The 23046-nt window shown below is 45.1% G+C and overlaps 1 protein-coding gene across 1 annotated transcript; it reads left to right on the top strand.

Moving 5' to 3' along the window:
- The first annotated feature begins 9300 nt into the window (after positions 1 to 9300).
- LOC139047585 (sulfotransferase 1C4-like) lies at positions 9301 to 22448 on the top strand. Its single transcript, XM_070521446.1, has 3 exons — positions 9301 to 9400; positions 10563 to 10811; positions 21508 to 22448. Exons 2-3 carry the CDS (start codon positions 10569 to 10571, stop codon positions 22225 to 22227), a joined length of 963 nt encoding a protein of 320 aa, XP_070377547.1. The 5' UTR covers positions 9301 to 9400; positions 10563 to 10568; the 3' UTR covers positions 22228 to 22448.
- Positions 22449 to 23046: the final 598 nt, after the last annotated feature.

The following is a 23046-nucleotide window of genomic DNA, read 5'->3' as shown; positions in this document are numbered from 1 at the left end:
GTGCACCAAAAAACTAAGCGCGTCCCGCAAAGGGGAAGACAGCGCACGAGACAACATAACCACGTCACAGGGACCCCCAAGAAGAGGTGGCTCAGTTCGGATCGAGAGAACTCTGACTCGAGAGAGAGATCCCGCTCGCGCACCAGGCCGACCTCCCGAGGCCTATCCAACTCCCAGGGCAGAAAACAAGAGGAGAAGCAAAGCACCAACCATCAGAAGAACAAGAAACAATGTCCGAAGAATGAAGGCGACAAAAACAAGGTGAGCTGGTCAGCAATTGCCTCCCAACCCACACCTCAAACCACTGCACAGACACCGTGCCTAGAACGAGAGCTAGAGCTCATGAGAGTTCGCTTAGGCGACCTAGAGCGTGAGAATGCGCTACTAAAGCAAATGCAGTCGCAGCAACAGAACACACAGGCTAAACCGGTCTAGTCAGACCAAGCTTCGAGGCAAGCTGTAGCAGCACCCCAAAAGCGCCCTAGATTAAGTCGGTCGAAACACTCCAGACACAAATCCAAGAGACTTTCCAACAACTGTTACCATCATTAGCAGAACAGATAACCCAACAGGTGTCAGCCCAAATAACACAACTAACGCAACAAATGACTGAGTTTGAAGTGAAGTCCGACAAAAAACTCCAGGCTCTGCAAATTGAACTCATGAAAACGGTGCGTAAGCAAATTACCGTAGCTAACATTAGAGAGAGAGCCGAGAAGCCACAGGCCAGACCAGGGCTAGTAGCCATTGCACAGGAAAGCAACCATACCTAAACATCAACCAACTATAACAGAAAATTGCGAAATCTGGCAGTGGAACTGTCGTGGATACCGGCGGAAAAGGGGACTTTTGACACAGCTGGTAAGCTCACAGAGTGAGCCACCAGCTGTCATAGCGCTTCAGGAAGTCGGATCCCTCCAAACCTTAAGGATACTAGGTGTACACACACTCGGATTCGGAGAAAGCAATAGCTACTTTGGTAGTGAAATCGATCACCGCAATCAAACATGATCCTTTTACTGACACGCATGTTAAGCATTTATTAACAGAAATCATATATAAAGGCCTGAAAAAAGAGCGCCTTTATACTAAACATTTACAGTCCACCAAGCCAGAGAAAGACAAAGTTTGACAGCCTCCTCCAGGAAACTGCCCGCCGGTAAAGGGAAGACCACTCGTAATAGTAGGTGATTTCAACGCTAAAGATTCTAGTTGGGGATACCCAAAACAGGACGCTAAGGGCAGAAACATTCTAGAACAAACGGAACAACTCGGCATGACAATTATAACGGATCCTGCAGTGCCCACTAGACAGGGCAACAGTGTGAGCATGGACATCACCCCTGACCTCACGATAGTGCAGAATTGTTAAGATGCGCAATGCACAAACACCCTAAACGATTTAGGCAGCGACCATTAGATCATCAGCACCTCAATTCGGACTGGGAAAATCAAACGACACATAGGAATAGCCAAAATTATCGACTGGGTGAAATACCGCCGGATGCAAAGCCAACAAAGCACCACAATCGATGATTTAGGCAAATGGTGTGAAAGTTTAAGAACACAAAAGGATAAAGTCACAAAAGAATTAGCCCGCACATGTGAGATACCTGAGATAGACGCTCACTTACTGCATCTCTGGGAGGCACGCAGATGACTAACAAAAAGAATGAAGCGACAGTCACAGAACCGGAAGCTAAACGTACGCATTGCAGAAATCACCCGCAAAGCGGAAGAGTACGCAACGCAACTAGCTACGTCCAATTGGGAACGCTTCTGTGACTCCCTTAATGAAACACTGAGTACCGCAAAAACTTGGCGCATACTAAGAGAAATTATGGAACCAACCAAACCCAAGAACGAGGGCCTGTAAAGCGGTGGAACGGTTAATCCATACTTACCCAGGGACGGAACAAGAACTCAAAGAAGAACTATATAACAAGTGCTTCGGAACAGACCCATCTCCCGCACCCTGTGAGGCGAAATACGGGGGGGGGGGCGCCTCACCCTGATCTCGATGAACCCATCTCCATCGAAGAAATTAGAGCTGCCATAGCGAAAATGACCCGAAACACAGCGGCAGGCAAAGACCGGATAACTAACTCCATGATTAGAAACCTAAGCGATGAGGCTTTAGAGGCATATACTACCTTTATAAATGTACATTGGCAACATGGTACTATTCCAAGGGAGTGGAAGCACGCTCAAATAGTTTTAATTCCCAAGCCTGGCAAGAAATTAACAATTAGTAACGTTAGACCAATCTCCCTAACTTCCTGTCTGGGACACTATTTGAAAGAATTCTGAACTCTAGATTACGAAACTACTTAGAGGACAATGAAATCAATCCAGACACTATGTTTGGATTCAGACCCAAGCTCTTAACTGAAGACATCCTCCTACAGTTGAAGGAAGAAGTCCTAGCAAATATACCAAGATCAAGCGAACACGTTGTCATGGCCATCGACATAAAGGGCGATTTTGATAACGTAAGCCACCAAGGAATACTCGATGGCCTGGCTGAAACAAACTGCGCAGAGCGGATATACAACTATGTCCGCAGCTTTTTAAACCAACGAACCGCTGAGATTAAATTTGGCGCAGTAGAAATGAAGACCTTCAAGGCACCCAACAAGGCCACTCCCCAGGGCGCAGTGATCTCGCCAACGCTATTTAACGTGGCGATGATAGGCCTTGCAAGGAAACTACAAGCCTTCCCGGGTATCCAGCATGCCCTATATGCGGATGATATTACAGTCCGGTGTGTCACCGGGTCGCTACGTGAAAAAGAAGAACGATTACAAGCAGCTGCCTGTGAAATCTAGACATACCTGCGAGACAGAGGGATGCAATGCGCGTCAGAGAAATCTGAGATTATACGAGTCTGGAGAGGGAAAGGGGATCGTAACGTCCCGACGGACCCTGACCTTAAACTGGAAATCAGACTTGGCAATGATGCAATACCTGAGAAGACCACAATCCGGGTACTAAGCATGTGGCTACAATCAAATCAACACTGCCAACACGGGCTTAACCTCATCAAGACGGCAACACAAGTCTCAAGAATGATAAAGCGGGTAACCACTAAAAGGACGGAGATGAAGGAATCAGACACCCTTCACCTAATCAGAAGTCTGGTGGTTAGCCGCTTCATTTACAGCTTGCCGTATTACGAGCTAACGAAAACAGAGAGGGATGCGATCAATTCGTGCTTACGGATAGCATACAAGATCGCCCTACAAATTCCGCAATGCGCTTTAACCGAAAACTCATGTCTCTCGGAATTCATAATACATTCGAAGAACTGGCAGAATCTCAACTGATAACTCAAAGAAACAGACTTGCACAAACGACCACGGGTAGGAAACTCCTTGCCAGACTCGGGTATCACGAGTTCCTAGAAAAACGCAACCAAGCTAAACCCATCCCCACAATAATCAGAAACAGCATCAAAGTGGCGCCAATACCCAGAAATATGGACCCAACTCTACATGCAGGCAGAAGAGAAGCCAGAGCTGCATACATTGAGAAAACACACGGCGACAAACCAAACTCCCCGCTTCGTGGACGCGGCAAGATACCCAGGCAGGCAGAAAAGAACGGTAGCTGCTATCACTGACTATTTGGGCAGAGGAATCATTAGCGCCTCCACTCGCAACGCCACTATCGTGGAAGCAGAAGAAACCGCAATAGCCCTTGCTATCAAAGCGACGGAACCAAACCAACAACAAATAACCATCCTATCAGACTCTCGAGCGGCATGAAGAAACTACCTCAGGGGACGAGTATGCACCGCAGCCTAACGGATTATACGAGATATAAAACCCCGAGCCAGATTTCACCTTATATGGGCACCCAGTCATAAGGGAATCAAGGAAAACGAAGAGGCTGACAGAGTAGCTCGTGGGCATGCTACACACCACGGGTGCTCACAGGACGCCTCTGAAGACCTGATCCCGATTGACCAGAACTACTCTGAAATTTAAAACTACCACAGAGGAAATAGAATGAAACTACCACCCCCAGATAAGAATTTCAGTAAGGAAGAACAGGTTATATGGAGAAAGCTGCAAACGTATACATATAACAACCTGCACATTCTCCATAAAATTCACCCTGAAAGATATGCGGACACATGCCCATGGTGCGGAGCCACGCCAACTTTAGACCACATCTCATGGGCATGCGCGGCATATACACAAAAGACAAACACAGAAATTACGGATCATACACAATGGGAGGCGGCGCTGTCCAGCTCACAGGAAGAGGTCAAAATGGCCATCATCCGACAAGCAAGACGGCGTGCGGAAGCCAGTGGGGCCCTTGTCTAGGGGCTGCAACCACTCAGCGTTTTATTCTCCAATAAAGTTGTTCTATCTATCTGGCGGTATCCCATAAACTAAAGGCCCAAGCGAATAAAGCGAGAGAGTCGTAAAACAATATACGCAAAAGCTTAGGCTAACAGGATTTCCTGTTATGACTGTGAGTGTTCATTTCCCACTGTAATAGTAAGTCAGCTTTTCACGACAGCTTCAATTACGATTACTGGTCTAGGCGGGCAAGTTATTCAAAATTACTTGTTAGGCCAGCTGCTGCTACCATTGCGTCGCTGTTGTCACGCTCTGGAGGGTGAGAAAAGAAAGAAAATGTTGGTAGGTCTACCAAAGGCGCGTCTCTTTTGCTAGCCTACATCGCAGGAAGGTGGGTCGAGGTACAGAGCAAGGCCCGTACAGAACACTCCCTGAACTAGGGAGCGACGCGAACAGATATGGCTTTCCATCATGTCTAAACTTGATTTTGAGAAACTCCAGCATTGTGATCATTGTTTCCGAAAGGTATCACACATCAGCCCCGGATGCAAGACGTTTTTTTCTCTAAACTCTCTCAAACAAATAAAGCGTCTACTAAAATGTTGCAGTTTTCATAAAAGTCGCAATATACTCTAAGGCGGCACAGTGAAGTTGCATTGCAGCGGCGAAAACGTGCAATGACGCCTGAATAATTACATGAAGGGTGCGCTCGATAGGGACGGTAGTTCGGACATGGCGGTACTCTAGGAAACTGGCACTGGGGTGTAGGCAAGCAGCGGAAGACCCCTTGCAGCATCCATTCCCGAATGCGGTAATGCGACTTTTCTGAAGAATGCCACAGTGCGTACCACGCCTTCAGGAATGTCCTTCTTTAGGAGAAATTTTCTAGCAAGACGTTCCAACCATCTCATTTCAAGATGGATAGAAAAGTGTTACTGCTCAAGAATTTCGACAATCCGCAGGCTTTCCTTCGGCTGTAACTATACATCGTACAAAACGACAATTGCGACGCGACGTGATTCACCGGGGATACCGAACAGAAGCGGCTGTTGCCCGAAATAGATGGGCCGGAAATGTACAAGGAAGGTCATATCATGCAAAGTAGACAGGATGTGTATAGTTATAAATGTGAGGCGTGTGTGCTTCTGGCTTCAGAGAGGAAAGCAATAGTAAGGCAAAACTGTAAAAAAGAATTGGAGCCGCCTTTTCCACTGGCTTACATTGAAGGCCGCTGTTTCCTTCGCAGAGAAAGCCTGTTCGTGCGTGGTGTATTTTGTTCCGTGTTTTATTCGACTTTTGTTGTTTCACAACCTTTCAATTCAGAGAAGCGGCAAGCACTTGGTGAGGACCCGAGTAACACACACACACACACACACACACACACACACACACACACACACACACACACACATATATATATATATATATATATATATATATATATATATATATATATATATATATATATATATATATTACCACTATTGTACTACAAACATCAGCTAATGAAACCTGAGTCGACTTGTACCGCGTTGAAACAACGTTATTGAACATACAAAGACGCACAGACGCACACACAGCTCAACCTTCGCGGATAGTCGCTATCGGACTACGACGACACCTCCTTTTCGATGTCTACCGACCACAGAACGTCTTCTTCAGTTCCATCGAGTGCATTAGAAATGACTCACGTACAGCATACTGGAACTCGGCGACTGCTGATCAAGGCGTAAAGAAACAACGCCCGTCCGATGGCATTACGGCTAGCTACATGGCATAGAGGCGCTTTTCTTTTGTGGTAAAAAGCGGTTTCGCTTTTTATTTTGTGTAGAATTAGTTATGATTGTAGCGCGAATTCACATCCTTAGGTTGTCCTCGTTCCGTTCTTCAACCTCTTTTTCTAGCTGCGTTACAGCATATATAAACGAGAGCAGAAGGGAAAGAGAGCGGCTCGATGTTGTTATTCATGACCATATAAAGCCAACAGAAATTACTTATTTATTTATATATTTGCTTGTTTGTTTGTTTGTTTGTTTGTTTGTTTGTTTGTTTGTTTGTTTGTCCTCAGGGCCCTTTCGCGTTATACAGGGGAGTGGGTCACACAGAAATAGGGAGGAAATATATTAACAGTTCACACGGAATATTTTCTAGTATTCGGTGGAACAATGTTAGCTGAAATGGTAATAGATACAGTACTATCATGACAAAATATAAGCAACATAAATATAACCAGCACTCCTCTACAAATACTTGTTAACATGCAGTGTTAGCTAGTCTTTTTCGATAAATGTCATTGGTAGTAATAGAAACAATATCAGCGGGAAGTTCATTTCATTTCATTCTTTGGACGTACGTAGCAAACAATAAGCGTAAGAAAGCGTATTGTGTTACGTGAACAAGTTCTAACTTTATGATGATAATCAGTATGGCGAGATAAGTAATATAGTAGCAACGTGGATTTTGGGTAAAGAGTAGGGTGCAATACAGCCTATGAAAAAAAAATGATGGCGAGAGATCCTTGGACGTGTTGCCAGTGACTCAAGGCCCAGCTTTGATTTCATTGAAGGTACGCTCGCAGTATGGTTGTAGTTCAAAAGAATAAAATGAGTTGCGCTTTCTTGGGTTAGTTGAAGGGAATGGATTAAGTTTTCGTCGAAGGAGTCCGATATAGCTGCAGTACATTCTGAGTTCGACATTAACACGAATGTATAAAACTAATTTTACAGGTCATGAAGCACGAGAAAAGTTAGGTGGAAGTATGGCACCAAGCGGTTGTCTTTGTTAATAATGTATTCAACATGATGATTGCACGTTAGTTTCGATGGTATATGCACGCCTAACTGCTTATATGAACTTGTGGTTTATAGAGCAATGTTACTCAGTTAGTACACAGGTGGGTTATCGATAGATCGGGATCCCCTCACAAATTTACACTAGTTGACGTAAAGTTCTATTTGCCACAATCGGCACCAATTGCTGACTTTATTAAGGCCGGCCTGAAGCGAGGTGCTGTCATGTTGTTTAGTTACTTCTCTAACGACTACACATTCATCTGAAATTATGTTTATCGCATGTTATCGCTGAAGGTAAGTCATTATTACGGATAAAGAATAATAGAGGTACCAGAACGAAGCCTTGGGGCACGCCTGGCTGAAAGTGGCTATAAGGTGAGTTGAGACTCTTAGCTGCTACGAACTGGTCACGATTGATGAGAAATGACTCTATCCACTTTACAAGGTTACGATGGCGTTTTAATTTGGTCAGTTTCTAAAGCAAACGTTTATGACACACTTCGTCAAAGGCCTTTGACAAATCTAAAAACACGCAGTCGGGAAGAAAGTTCACTGATCTGATGTAGTCTGTCAGTAAATGTTAATAATGTGCATTTATATCATACATATTTACCAAATCCGTGTTGTGGTGGCGAAAAAATAAATTAAACTCATGAATATGTGCACTGTTACCAACAATGCTACACTCTAGTAATTTGCACCAGCTATTGGATAGTGATGTGATGCAATGATTTGTAGATGATGTGTTGCTGCAAAATTTGTGCAGAGGAACAATTATTCTTATTTCTCATTCTGACGGAGGAGGAGGAGGAGGAATAAACTTTTATTGTAGAACCAGCACTTTACGATGGCCGGGCCTACGCCTCCCACGAAGGGACGTCGAGGGCTTGCCTCGCCGCCGCCTCGCGGGCGTGCTGAGTCGCCCAGGTTTGGTCATCGAGGGCGGAGCTCCGCAGAGCCTCCTGCAACCTCGACGAGAGAGTCGTGGTGTTAGTCTGTGTGTAGTGTGCTGGGCACTCCCATAGCATACGCGGAAACGTAGCCGGGTGAATTCCACAGCACCCGGCTACGCAACGGGCTACGGTGACTGAACAGCACATTTTTTTTCTATATAAATTTACATCACAGGCTCCGGTTGGAGCCTGTGATGGGGATTTTACAATAAAATACATGATGAGCATGAACAAGAACACAGGAAAGTAACAGTAAGCAGAACAAAAGAATGCATCACTATGGAGTCTCAGTTCATAAAATGTGCACATAGCACCTAGAAAATCGTTCCAAAGTGCGATGGCTTGTGGCAAAGCCGAAGAATTGAAAGCTTTAGTTTTACCAAATATGCGTTTGATGCTGAGGTGATTATGAGGGCGCCTGGATGCACGTAATGGTTTTTCAAGTGGCAGTGGGATGGCGTTACGCTGTGAATATATTTGTGTAGTAAGCATTACAGAGCAACAGAATGACGAATACTTAACGTCTGGAGTGGAATCCCTAGCTTAATTTTTCTCATACTGGAATGGCAACATGTGGCGAGGTATTCGTTAAATATTTTAGTTATTATACTGAAATCACAAGAATTGGTGTTTCTTTCAGAAATTTAGCACCGATGTTAGCAAAACGCAGGGTCAAATGTATATTCACTGGATCTATTAGTCGAATTACAACGGGAACTTCAACAGTAAATGGAGGCAAAGTTAAAAGGAACCTTTCTTTCACGCGCGTAACGTTTGATGCTTGAAAACGCGCGTGCAATCCGTTAACGACTCATATTACCGGTGTCTAAGAAAATGAAATGCTCCGCAGTGATTTTTCTCAATGGCGTCTCTAAGCCTAAAATGCAAGTAATTTTTTATTGCGCTTTGCTTTATGTGGGCCGAATGTACACGTATATAGCTGTGACGGCTCATTTTGACCGACGAACTGGCTCACCGGGGTCATAGCAACAAAAATGTGACAGTCAGGACTCAAATAAAAAAAAACGATTCTTTCACGTGCAAGTTGTAACGTTTGTTGATTAACTACTCGGCTGTCAACCTCGGCTTGCTCCGAGAAGGGCACGTGTCAGTTGCAGTGTGGCAGTACGCTTTCCTGGCTTTCATTTTTTTCTGTCTCTGCCACATGTGCGCCTCACACAGCGCGGTTTTTTGAAATATTGCTTCTTCACGCGTCCTTTTTACCTTTAAAGCTAGTGTGCCCGTGAAGCTGTGACAGGGAGTAAGAGTCCGTTCTTATTTGGGCTTCAGTCAAGACGTACGCTCACTTCACTCGTAGGAGGATCCGTACTTCTATACCCAGGTACGATGGCTAATTGATTGTAGATGTTTTCTTTAACCACACCTTCCTTTGCTCAGAACGTAATGTAAAACAGAGCCTATTCGTCAGGAACACGATGTTTATGTAGGATGTGGGAGTGCTTATGTTTGAATCACTAAATTTATAAAAGCTAGGGTCTTACTTGCCGAAGGTTGCGCCGACAATTAGGCGTTATATGTGCAGACGATGTTTGTGAACACCGTGTTTGGCACTTCTAGCTTAGTCATTAGAAAAACCTGCTTTCCTCTTGGTAAAGGGCAACCACATTTTGATTTCGCTTGTTGCGGAATAATCAAATTTGTTGAAACTTGCAAGTGAACTTTCTACATAGATATTGGCCGCCTAACTAACCTCGGAAGCCGCAGAAGTCGTTCGACTAAAAAGACAGGTATGTCAGCATTAGAAACCGATTCACGGACATATGATAGTGGGGGAGATAACTGATACTTTAGAGACAGCGAAGCGGTATAAGCGACTTTTCACACCTTTTGGAAGTACATAGGGCCTCTTTGCTGGCCCATTTCATATTACGATGGCGGCGGCAGAAAACAGCGCCAATCGAAACGGCTAGTAGAATGAGCCCACAATAGCTTATGCTGTAAAACACGTTGGTCCATCTGCTATCGCCTTGTGGAACCACAAGCAATACTAGATTGCGAACTACCTACGGAATGGTTCACCTAACCTTGATTCTCACAGTGCGTGAGATCTGCACTATCTGTTCTTTTGCGCTGTCTATTTTGAAAGCAGCTCTTAATACAGCGTGCTTACGTTTTAGAAAAGTCAGTCATGCAGTATGTATGATGTTCAAATACCAAGCTTCGTCACACGAAAATTATCACTAGAGGTTTCGCATCATAAAGCACGACCAGCAGATGTGATTTCTTTGTGGGTGAAGCATGTACTTGCACTGAAATCCACGAAAACATAACTTTCCTCTTGCTTCAAATTAGCCATTGAGCACAAAAAAAATGTCTTCTTTCTCCGGCATTAGAATCTGGATGAAATTTTCGAGCTTCTGTTTGAAAGGTCTCACGTGGTAAAATAGTATGGCTTGACGGGCCTTATGAATTTAATTTATAAGCCTGCGAATTATTCGTTCAAATATGCACAAATATGAGCTATAAACTGCGTATGTTACCAGAAAACCATGCCCGAGAGCCGCAGCCATCACGTGGCGGATGGCGCTGCGATCAGCAAATTCTACCCCGAGGACAGTGTCCGCTCGGCGCTGTGCTACCAGCCTGCGCCGGACGACATCCTCGTCGTCACACATTTCCCCCAAAGCGGTGGCGACTGGGTGCAAGAGATTATCTACTACATCTTCCACGAGAGCGCTCCACCAGCTTCGCTCATTGATCATGCGGCGCATCTACCGCACCTCGAAATGCAGGTAAGCGTGGCCTTGTTCTCTGTACAGTTGCGTCCAAGGTTTACGTCAAGATGGCTAAAAACGTACGTACTCCGGCCGTAAACGGTCGCGCTTTCGACCACGCTGTTCATTCTCAAAATCCTGCCCTTGGTGTTATAAAGGAACTTATTAGGGCAGCACGGTAGAAAGCCAAGATACACTGAAGCCAATTGAAACTGTAATGCAGAAATATAACGAGGAAAGCAAAATGAATGGGGATGGAAAGGTGACTTGTCGCTGGTCGAACAAGAACAAACTCCATTATGCGGTCGTTCCTGGGCACGTCCGCGTTTAAACTAAGCCTTGTTCCTGTTAATAACAGGCAGTCAGTCAAGAGCAAATGATGTTTTTTTACCAAGGTGTACTGTGCATATATAGCGGATCGTATATACCTTCTATACTTTCAATGATAGTCTTTAAATTCTTGCCGCATTTCGACATGCTAACTGAGTAGGGTGGGCGGTTCGATTACTTGCAAATTTTAAAAATGAAAACTCCTAATACATGATAGTTTTCCGTGATGGTGCACTGGGGCTGCTGTCGCGTGGCGTGTTTGCTTGCATATTTAAGGGAGCCATTTGGTCATGTCGATCGGTGAGCAGTACATGGCTGAATGTAGTAAACACGCTGGCTATATGCTTTAGTGCCCTCAGGCTAGTTACGACAGACTTTGCAAGCAGCGAGTCGCTGGAAGACCAGAAAACGTGTGTCGGAGCCAGCATTCATTCCGCGTTTTACTGGTATCGCATTCAGTCCGTTAGAAAAGGCGCAGGGTGCCGTTAACGTTATACTTTCTCTCGAGCGTGATGTGACACGCGGCAACGCTGCTACACTTGTGGTAAATGACCGCTACCCCTGCAAAAGCATCTTCATAATAATTTGCAGATATACAACAGAGTACAGTCACAAGAGGCGGATACGTCGCTCTACAGAGCTCACGATCTGCTAATGTTATGTTGCGCAGTTCCGCTCTTCAATTCGAATGCAATGACTAGACTTTTCTTGGCGTAATGTGTTCTTAATGAAATGATAAAGTGTAACAATTGTTATAGTAGCTTTACTTACAAAGAATATAACACAAAATTCCGTTTTGCATCGTCAAGCACTGTCCTGAATGTGATGAGGTTCATTACCTCTTAAATAGCATGCAACTTGAGTGAGTGCTGATTACATATTTTCTTAGAGATAATGAATATTCTGTCTCACAAATATTGTTAAGATTAGGAAAAATTCAAGCATCAAATTTACAACCCTTTAACACTGCCATAAAGAAAACATCACACTAGTGAAAGTTTGATCCATTGATTTTAGACTTCACACTTTTCACACATTCTCGACCGCACCTTTTCCTGCCTCATTCGGAAAGCAGTTGCCCTGAAAAGAACAAAATTACTTTTGTAACGTCTGCTTAGGCAACATACGTTGTTCGCTGTTTTTCACTGCACTTTATATAACATTTAGGCGGACAAAAACAACGTTTTGTACATTATGTATCGCTGTGAGATATACCTGGACTTCGTGAGCAGAAGTTTTGCAGTAGCCCTAGCATCGTCGCGTAAGCTTCGTGGTATATATCATGTTGCTGCTTCACATGCTGCCACAAATGCTGTCAGAGGACTTCAGTATTGGTTTGCTGCAGAGTTGTAGATATTGTACTTCAATTTCTTTAAGTCAGCACTTTCTGGCAACGTTCTGAAAAAAAATTATAAATCCTTTGGGATGGTGCAGTCCCTCAGTCCAAACCAGCAGGCCCCAGTCTTGGCAGGTAGCGCTCAAGAGCGGCAAGCCGAGCTTCGAACCACCGTTCGCGCTCACGAGTAACTTTGTCGTCTGCTTCTTTGAATTCTGGCGCCGATGCTGTAGTTTCCATACCGCCCCTACCACTGCGAAAGTTATAATGGCACTAGCCCACGGCGGCTTGCAATGACGGCATCGCGGCCCCGGTGGCAGGAAAACCTTGAACACTGCCGTACTGAACGAGGATCGGCGGAGCAGGTAACGTTCGGTCACCGAAGTCTTCGAGGAATCCGAGGGCGCTATACCTGGCTGGGTTCCCGGACGTACGTTTCACGAAGATGCGGCAGACCAGGTGGTGGAGCCTCCGACTTGTCGAGGTCTTGCAGGAACCAGAAGGCCCTAAACCATTACCGCAAGCACAGCTGGTCCGGTATTCCTCCTGGACATCACTCTTATGAGTGCACGCAGAAGGTCGCCGGAAGTAGCAGCTTCCCGCTCGCTGCCATTCCACCGCACAGAGACCCCACGGCACTGCACCACGCAGTTAACAGTACGGGGAGATAGCAGACGGTGATGATCCTCGGTCGAATGGTGCCGCTACCACTATCGTAGGCAACTGAGCTCAAGCTCCCACGAGGTTCCCGTCGCAGCCATCGTTGAACTCCTCTTCTTCGGAATCGTCGTCATCGTCTCCGCTGCCATTGCCGCCAGCCGGCACCGAGGAACCGCCGGCACAATCCTAGACTAGGCCCTCTTCGGGCTCAGACGAGGACGACTTGCCACTCTTGTTCTCGGTTCGGAAGGACCCGACGAGGGGTTCTTCCGAGCTGTTTTCTGCGACAGCTTGCCTTTGCGTGCTTTGGCCGCTCCTTTACCGTCAACGGTCCAGTAGTCGTCGTTCTCCGACGTCTCCGACTCCCTGGACGCGGCCACGCCTCCGGCTTTGGAGCCAGGCGTGATCCCCATGCTTCGACAACTTGTCGCGTTGATGCAGTACTGCATCGAGCTGAGGCAGTAATCGCACCGGCAGGTCCCTTCTCCAATGGTAGCGCTCAGAGCTACAGCCGCACGTAATAGACAGCTCAGCCCCCGTGTCCCATGCCAGACCCAAGCCAGACGGCTTCTGGCTGTACTTCGCGACAGATGCGAATTTGAGCGTCAGTAGTGGCGGTGGGCAGCGTAGACAGTCTACCACGTGACATCATCACTTAACTTCTCACCGTGCTTGAATGCAAATCCGGCCACCACGCTGATGTCAGTGCAAGTTCGTATCACATGTAACTTGTTTTACTTTTTGACGCCGTGACAGTATTTTGCTACATTGCAACCGATACCGGTTTTTTCTCATGCAAGACAGGTATGTTGTGCCGTCACGATTGTTGTTTGCTCCGTGTGTCGACGTGCTTTTGCACTAAGATGGAGGAAACGGGGACATCAATCCAAACGATCTATTGTGCTTTTGTTCTTCTGGTATGGGTAAGGCTGAGAAGGAGGAGGTGCCCTGAGGACGACAACACAACAACGGCGTTCATCGTCAACCTTACGGGAAAGGGCAGTATCAACAAAAACAAAAACGAGAACATTCTTGGCGTTCACAGCATTCACTCTAAAGTGAGTGAGATTGGGCTTCAAGTGGTCCTTAAAGCCGGACGAAGTGATACCACGCTCTTGTCGTAAATTCCCGCAAATGCAGCTGCAGTATTTGGTTCAATAAACGTAATAATTTTTGCACGAACACATAATGAAATTCAGGCATAGCATAAGAAAGGAATGCAAAAATCAGACGCAGTAATCCACATTAGATTTTAGGAATGACATTAATCACAGACTGCGCCTAATCAATACTGTTACAAAATCAGTCATGCATTGTAGCAAAAGCATTCATTCCAAATGCACAATAATAAAGTCACTGCAGATAAAAACAAGAAACAAATGCAACAACACTAATAATACGTTCATTCTAAAAGCAAGCTGTTTGAACACTGAGAAAGAAATTAAACGGTCCTGCTTTCTCTTAACGTCGGCATGCGATGAGCGCAGGAGTAAGGTTTAAAGGTTATACTCTTGTTGTACCTTTTCTGGCATTGCCGATTGATTGGCTAACAAAATCGAACGTGCGGCTTCAGTTATAAAGCCTCAAAACAAAACACCTTCTCTTTTGATTACTGATTACGACCACCTGATAGACTGGTCCTTAGACCAGAGACACAGAGAGAGATATATAAATATTGAATTGACATTTGATTCTCCCTTCCACCTTTATTGTCCTGAGCTTCTAGGCGTGAATGTTATGTACCAAAAAATGAATGAGACATCTAACGGGGTGCTAGATGTCTCATCTTAGTCTAATAGAACAAGAAAAGGAGGGTTTTAAGGGGAGAGTTCGAAAGCAGCAGGCCTGGTGCTAAGGGTAGCAGTTTGTGGCACTTCGCTCCATGATTTGTCATTTCGAACATTTAGATTTCTCGTAGCCGTAACTCCTTCGACGATAATCAAAACTTCCCGAACGGCTGTTGCATTCAACATCTGCGGTAGGTTGTTCCGTTCTGTATCATACGTTCACATAAGAAATCGCTAACATAAGAAGAAGCTAGCCCTCAAGCTAAAGGAAAAATATAAATTTATTTAAACAGGAAAATATTACAACCAGAGAACGAAGTACGCACATCGTAATAACCGCGGAGATAATCTTTTGTAGCGTGCGGTGTGAATTCAGAGTCTACAGTGAACATTTCTTTTATCGAAGCCGAGTGGTTCCTTTGCGCATGGCTGATTCATCACGTACAAATACTAAAGGTCGTGTCCTACGAAGTCTCGGTGATGGCTAATGGCATGGAAGGCACATGTAATGGCACAAAGCCTATCTCTTAATGTGATTGTTCTCTAATAGCCGGCATATCGCTCGCTATTAGAGAACAATCACATTAGGGATAGGTTCTGTGCCATATCCTTTTTGCAAAAGAGACACACGTCTGCCACACGTCTTCGCAAAGTGCGCAGAACTCAAGATCCCCTCCTCCCCTTCCTACCAACACCCCCAATCCCCAACCCCTCGAGCGATAGGAGACTTTGTTATCCAGCCGCGCCCTACCGATTCAGCTCGCACTGGCGGAGAAGCGTCAGGAGCTGCTGGAAACATATGGGTCCCGTAACAAGGGAACCACCCTTTCTGGTGCCTGCGTGCACCACGTATTTATTTTGGGCTCAATAAATGTTGGCTCATCATCATCATCTAATAGCCGGCATGCGTAACGGCCCCAATATTGTGTGATGCCTAGAGTTCATATGGTAATTTACTCATTGAAATAACGCACAATTTCAATTAGCAGAAGGTGAACACTCCGCAGTCCGGTGCGGTGCGCCGGTATCGTTCTCGCATACATTAGTGGATCGAGGTGGGGGAAATTTGAAGCACTGATAACCAGCAGCTTAGGGAGTCCGGGTCGAGAACTCTGCTAATGCAAATATGTCACACCGCTGCTTGAAGTACATTTCCAAAAAACAGTGACTGTTTTGAATGGCTGCCGGTTTCTATCTGGCAACTTGATAACTAACGCAGTATACCATTGCCAACAGGCCGCAGATCTCAATTACAGGGACCTAAAGTAAAACCTCGCTCAAGGTTTTAGCTTCAGATATCAAAAATATTTCTTTTTTGGGGGGGGGGGGTGAATCGTGAATCATATCTTCGTAATTTTTTCTAAATAAATGTCTTTTGTTTGAACTGGCTCCGAAAAATCAAAACAGAGTTGCGGAGCGCACACACATGCATGCATCTGTACAGCAATCAGCCCCTGTGCTCATGCGTGTGGAGCTGGATCTGAGATATTGTTATTTTGTGGCCCACACTCCTTCCAAATAGGAAAAGATTTGGTTATCTGTACAATGGCTAGAGCAGTTTGCAGAAGAACATGAAGGAGCTTGCTGCACCTTGTGCTTGAAAGGAAAGAAATAACATCCGCCCGTCTTGTAGCACGAAGGTACAAAGAAAATTCATATGGGCTTCACAGAAAGAAAACTTCAGAGTTTACGAGAAGAATTCGTCCTCGACCATGATTCGAACACGAGATGAGTGCCTTTCCGGGATGGTCGTTCTACCATCTCAGCTAACCAACTACAGGCTCATGGATCGCAGGTTTATGGCAAATTCCACACACCGAAGCACTAATAGAAAAAATTCTTCGCGATTCTTTTTTTCGCTTTTATAATCTTTTCTCCACTTTGCGGGCTTTCGCAAAACTTGTTTGCGATGTGTCCGAATATTTTGATTAGAAGACTAATTAGCCGTTGCTCTGCAAGCTGCCAGCATCCTGGTTAGCTCAGATGGTACATCAGCAGTCGAGGAAAGGCGTTGGTCCTTGGTTTGATTGCCGGAACAGAAATAATTTTTCTTCAACGGCGAGGCTTTGCTATTGAGAAACGCGTATGGAGGTCCTTTACAGATTCGTACTTCAAGGCTGGCGGGTGTCAATTATCATCCCGTTCTATAAAATTCTCTGCACCTTGCGGGATTCACAGAACTGATTTCGCATTTGTTGGGTCAGTTGATTCCGAGTTTCACTCGAAGGGCGAAGCACTGGCAATGATTTGAAAGTTGTATTATATTAAGCGAAGCCTTGTGTTGGTATGCGCAGTGCAAATCGGCAGTAAACATTCGCTCAATAACGCACGTATGTCACCTCCACCAAAATACACACAATAAACGATTTCACTCGATGAGCGCCAGCAGTGCCGGGTAACGCTGGCGGAATGACTTGTTTCGGCAGCTGGTACCACGCACGCTCGTCTCGAAACGATCGTTATGTGCTGGCGCGCTTTTTAGGATTTCCTTGTGCAACCTCGGAGACTGAAAGATTGCGTGACCACTGATCTAAGCCAGCGGTAACACATGACACATCAAGGCACAACTCTTCTCGATTCACCTTGGGCGCTATTCTGGACATTCCGCCATTTTCTTCGGTGCGTGACGTAGGCGCGACGCAAACAAAATGGCGCTGGTGGCCCAGTTTTGCTTACGTAACGTGACGCCAACTTGACGTTTCGCCTAAGAAATTGAAATGGAGGCATTGAATATAGCGTTATCGGTAAAGCAAAACAGTTTTCCTCCGCAGTAAAAATAAAGCAGCTATCTCAAAGCGTATGATTATTCCGTCGAAAACGCTTCTCGCTTCCGTCGTCTGCAGCGTACAAGCCATCGTCTGCTTCAATAGCTAGGATGCGTGTCCCCGGAAAACGGAATGAGTCATCGCATGTTGGCGCCAACGCGCTTCTTTTCTTGCTTAAGGCAACATACACGACCTACCAGTGGTGATGCGCGCACGCGACGTTATCGCTATCTCGCGAAACGCAAGTGACTCAGCCCGACTCGGCTGGCTGAGAAACGGCCGAATATCACCGATAGCGTTGCGCGCGCCAGAGATATCTACTAGAGGCAAGCGCCGGCGCTGCCATCTCTTGTTCATTTCGCTAGTTACTCGCACCGACGGAGGAAACTTCAAGGCGCCGCCTTGCGTACATTTCTTTTTATAAATTAGAAAGAGGCCGTTGTCTTTTGATTGTGCGAAAAGGCATTAATCTTCATTACAATACAAATGCAGCAGTGAAAAGTGGACAACATTGCCGAAAGTTTGCTATGTTCAACCAATAGTATTTCGTATAAACGCGTTCTTTTAAAAAATGATGGCCCCAAACACAAATGCCAACACCACCCGAGAGCGATGCAAATACTATGAGCACGCGTTATGAACAAAAGATTTTCGTGGTGCCAAACGACGGGGAAAATGTGGCCATACGCATTCCTCTCGGCTGCCATTGCATATGGCTGCCCATTAGCATAATTCGCGCGGCTCGTCGCAGCAAAAATTATGGCGGAAAATCTCAGCAATGGCAGCCCAGTGCAACGTCACGCATCGTCAAAATGGCGTTTACGAAACAGCCCTTCCTGTGACGCTCCTCATGAGATATTCCTTCAGCCAATCAGCAAGCTGGCGTGGCGCATGTCTTGAATCGCCACCACATATTCGCGCAATTGCAGATGCATTGCACTGGCTTCTGCACGCTACCGCTCACATTATTTTTGAAGCGCTAACATCGCAATATATCTGCCAAGGACCAAAAAAAATGTATTAGTCCATAATATTTGCAGCTCCACGTCACGTTTCGTCATCTTGATGAAAACGCAAAATGGCATTTCGCAAAACTTCCGTTTCCCGGCACAAATTTTATGGCACGTGAGTTCTCCACAGCCAATCAGAGAGTAAACATTGCGGATAATGACGGCCGTGCAGCCGCCATGCGTGTCGAGAATAGAGCCCCTTTTCAATCGAGCTCAATTGCTGACCCTTGCACCCGCAGCACATCACCTGACCTTCAATTCCCAGCTCGTGCGCCGGGCATGCGCCATCACACGCGGCACAGCACGAATAAATAGCCCCCATAGCATGGTGATGGCAAAACACAGCAGCTATGACGACAGCATGTACACACCTGTGGCGGCCGCATAATTGATATCGCAATGAAAGGAGGTTCCGCTGTTTTCTTGTGTCGGACACTAGGATCGGATTTTTTGTCATTTTGGTTAAACAGGATAGTGTATTTACCTGAACACCAAATTGTGTAAGACAATCACTTACCGAAATCGGTAATTTCATTGGAACGCGAAGACGTTTGCCTTTCTTCATGTCGATATATTTGAATGTAGAATTTGTCTAGCAGAGTGGACTGCTAAAATCGAAACAAAGTGAAACGATGTGATCAGTGAGGTAGTCGAGGAACTTTGCTGGCCTTAGCGGCAGCGTAAACCGAGCTAAAAGCACAGGCTCCCGGTGTACTTTATCCCTCACAGACAGATTGACAAAGGACGGGGGCGAGCGGCGTCTGATGCGAGACGAAAATAACGCAAACATACAAAGACGGGCGCTGTTTGTCTCGCGTCAGCACCCGGCGTCATCACCCAGGAGCAACTCGTACCAAACAACGCATGCTTTCTTAACAAAATTACTTCCACAACGTGAGCCCTGAATGCTATCATTGTCGACTTGCGCCCGCTTACTTAGCGCCCCGTTATGCGGAATAATAAAAGAAGTTTAATCTTTCTTTCCAAATACAGAAGAAAGTGGAACAAGAGCTAAATGCGCACACCCCGAGGGGGGAACTTGCTCCAGTCGGCTTGAAATGTTGAGGGGGGAACTTGCTCCAGTCAACATTTCAAGCCGACAAACAGACATACGAGCATTGAAACGTGATGTACTTCCGTTGTAAATCCTAACACAAATATGCCATTATCTACAAATTAAAAATGCAAATTGCAAACAGTAAGCAGCTACGCGGAATTTACAAATATATAAAGCACTGTTCACGTACACTGTGTAAATGCGCTCAAATACCTAACATTAATGAGAAAAAAAATTCTCGCACACGATATCTCAGACAATTCATCGAACAATAGTTTTAGCATAGGATGCATTCATGCATGCAATTATATTATTTAAAGCACACATGAGAGAATATAAATAAACATTAAAGAGAAACACAAAGAAACCCTATATATTTCACATAATTGTATTGTAACACACAACTACTTAGATGTTTTCATTTATCGTTCACTGAAGTTAGTTTCTTGCTCTGCTCCATTTAGGAAGGCGAATTTGGTAGTTTATGTGCTGTGTACAAGAATTAGTTGTGATTTCTGGTGTCCTCACGGTGTTTCTCCTCGAGCATACTGTGGTGGAGGTATATTTCTATATAATCAATTTTTACATGCTTTATTCGTTTGTAAATATATACCTAAGTTACGTTAACAATTTCATGTTTAAGAAGCAATTGATGAATACGTGAGTCCTGCGGTCATCAGTTATTGTTATCTAAAATTCCGAGGACCCATTTCTCTATGACATTTATGTTAGGAAAATTCTGGTTACTTGGTGCATAGCGAGTGGCAACGTGATCACATGAAATTAAATAGCGTACAACAGGGCTTTTTAAACCACTGTGACAGCAGCCCACTAAATTCAAAGAGCCAGCCTACAGACTTACTTAGTTATTTCGTTACCTTTTTTTACATGTGTGTTCTAAGACAGCTAGTCCTGAAACACGACAGCTAAAAATTGCTTTACTTCTACCGCGTTTCTCCTAGTGTCATTAAATGATAATGCTGTATCTTCGTTCAAAGAGGTATTTCCTCGTCCTAAGATAATGTGGTTAGTTTTACATACACTTAGTTGTAGTTTATTTTTCCATAGCCAAATTGATAGTAGATTTAAATACTGATTAGCTAATTGCTTAAGCTGCGGAAGTGTTCTGGCCACGAAAAAGACGTTGGCACCACCAGCAAACCTAATAAAATACTAGCAATTTGGACTTTCATATAGATCGTTGTGAATAATATCAACAATAATGGCCAAACTGTTGACCCTTGTGGTATCTCTCTTACTATTCTAGGTTTTCGCGACACATTGTTACTGAAGGCTACATACTGTAGACGGTATATCAGGTAATTCTTCATAAGGTAAATGCAATTCATCGAATACCATAATAACTGAGGTTGCATAGAGTGCTTCCATCCATGTAGTGTTTATTAAGATGCGCAGATGTATTTTTCTTTGTACTGCAAAGGAAGCAGAAATTAAACAGAAAACAGAAATGTCATTTTTCTGAACTCAAAATGCCACAAAACTGGTGTTACACATATGTCCCATCACAGAAGAATTAAATACTTTTGAGCCCGTCACCTTAACGGCTACCTCGTCCTTTATGAAGTCAGTGTGACTTCCTTTGGCAATACCGCACTATTTCTTAATCAACCAGGATCGTTTCTTCTTGTCACAACACAAGCTTGAGAGTGTTCTGGCAGTTGGTAGTTGTACTGCCCTAGGGATTCTTACAAGAAACTACAGAATGATGCGTTTACGATGTACTTATCTTCATTTATTTGCTATTGCAGGGCTCCGAGGCTGCACAGGCCATGCCAAGACCCGGAAGCATCCGCACCCATCTGCCGTTTCACCTCGTTCCTCGAGCGGACTCCGCAAAGTACATTTACGTCGCAAGAAACCCGTACGACTGCAGTGTCTTCTTCTTCGAGCAGCTCTGTAATTCTCAGGGCAGAACCGTTAACGAAGCCTTCGAATCTTTCCCAGCATTCTTCGAAAAGTTCGTCGAAGGCCGTGCACTCTGCGGTGATTATCTCACTGACCTCCTCTCCTGGTACGAGAGGAGATTCGACGACAACGTGCTCTTTCTCACGTACGAAGAACTAGTCGAAGAGAACAAGACGTCAGTCCTGAGGATCGCTGACTTTTTAGACCAAGAAGGCGAGCACGGGAAGAAGTTGAGACGGAATCGGAAGTTACTTGAGAAGATCTGCGCAGAGACGCGACACCGGGGAGTCTGGGAATGCGTGGACCGAGATGATAAGCAGAAGGCGAAGGAAGCTGCCGCCATATCTGACGAAGACAAACCGGATTGGGTCAAACGCTTGCAAAAAACCCAAAATTCGGTGGCATTCGGCAGGGTATTCACCAAGAGTTGGGAAGAGAGCAAGCCGCACCTTAGTCACGGCATCGTATTTACACCAGATATGATGGCGAAGCTGCAAGAGCGCATTATGACTGCGACCGGAACCACTCGCACTGTCATGAGCCTGTGGCGCGGTAACAACTAATCTTCAAGATACGCGAGGATTGGCTTCATTCGTGCAAATCGTCTGTTTCGCCCTTGACGCAAACTTACCCGATTACAATCATTTTAAGAGGCTAAAGTGGTTAATATTCATGTCAACAGCAGCGGCGATGCCAGCATGCGTTGTTCGCAAATGCGAGCAGCCACATTCCTTCACCAGCACCAAAGTTTATGGGACAAAGTTATCGAGTGAAAATTACAAGTGAAATAAACTTTGTTCAGTACATGTTCGAAATCACTACTACGGTATTCATACCTTAGCAATAAAATTGATAGAAATAAGGTTTATGCCATTATTGGGCCGATTTGTTGTGCCAAAATTAACATACTAGTATATCTCTCATAGCGTTACGGGTTATTACAGATTGATTTCTACGCACTGTGCGACCAACGGCCGGAAAACAAAACAAATGACCGCTTGTAGTTTAGTTTCCTTGAGTGTGTGGTAAATCATGCATCTTGTTGTCTCTATCGAGCGCTGCTCAACTGGATGGCACCTAGACAGCCGCACAAGTCCGAGGATGTGAGCTCTAATCTCAGCCTCATGTGCGCATGTGTATCCGAAGCGAACGCATGTCTCTTCTCAAATAGGAGCGACACAGCACCGCACAAGGAAAAGACTGATAGAAGGCAGGCGTTCATTTGGCGCCTAACTTGGCGTTGACTAACTGCTACACCCTATAGTCGCGGTGTGCATAAGCAGGGCTCCCGCAATTCAAGGATAAGAAACAATACTAGAGTGTATATTAAAACGTGGTCACATGCCGCTATACAAGTGAATGGCTGCCAACAAACCTGCTAA

The sequence above is a fragment of the Dermacentor albipictus genome, chromosome 7 (assembly GCF_038994185.2).
Source record: "Dermacentor albipictus isolate Rhodes 1998 colony chromosome 7, USDA_Dalb.pri_finalv2, whole genome shotgun sequence".
NCBI classification, from domain to species: domain Eukaryota; kingdom Metazoa; phylum Arthropoda; class Arachnida; order Ixodida; family Ixodidae; genus Dermacentor; species Dermacentor albipictus.
The sequence above is the reverse complement of the archived record's forward strand: the minus strand, read 5'-3'. Positions and strand labels throughout refer to the sequence as shown.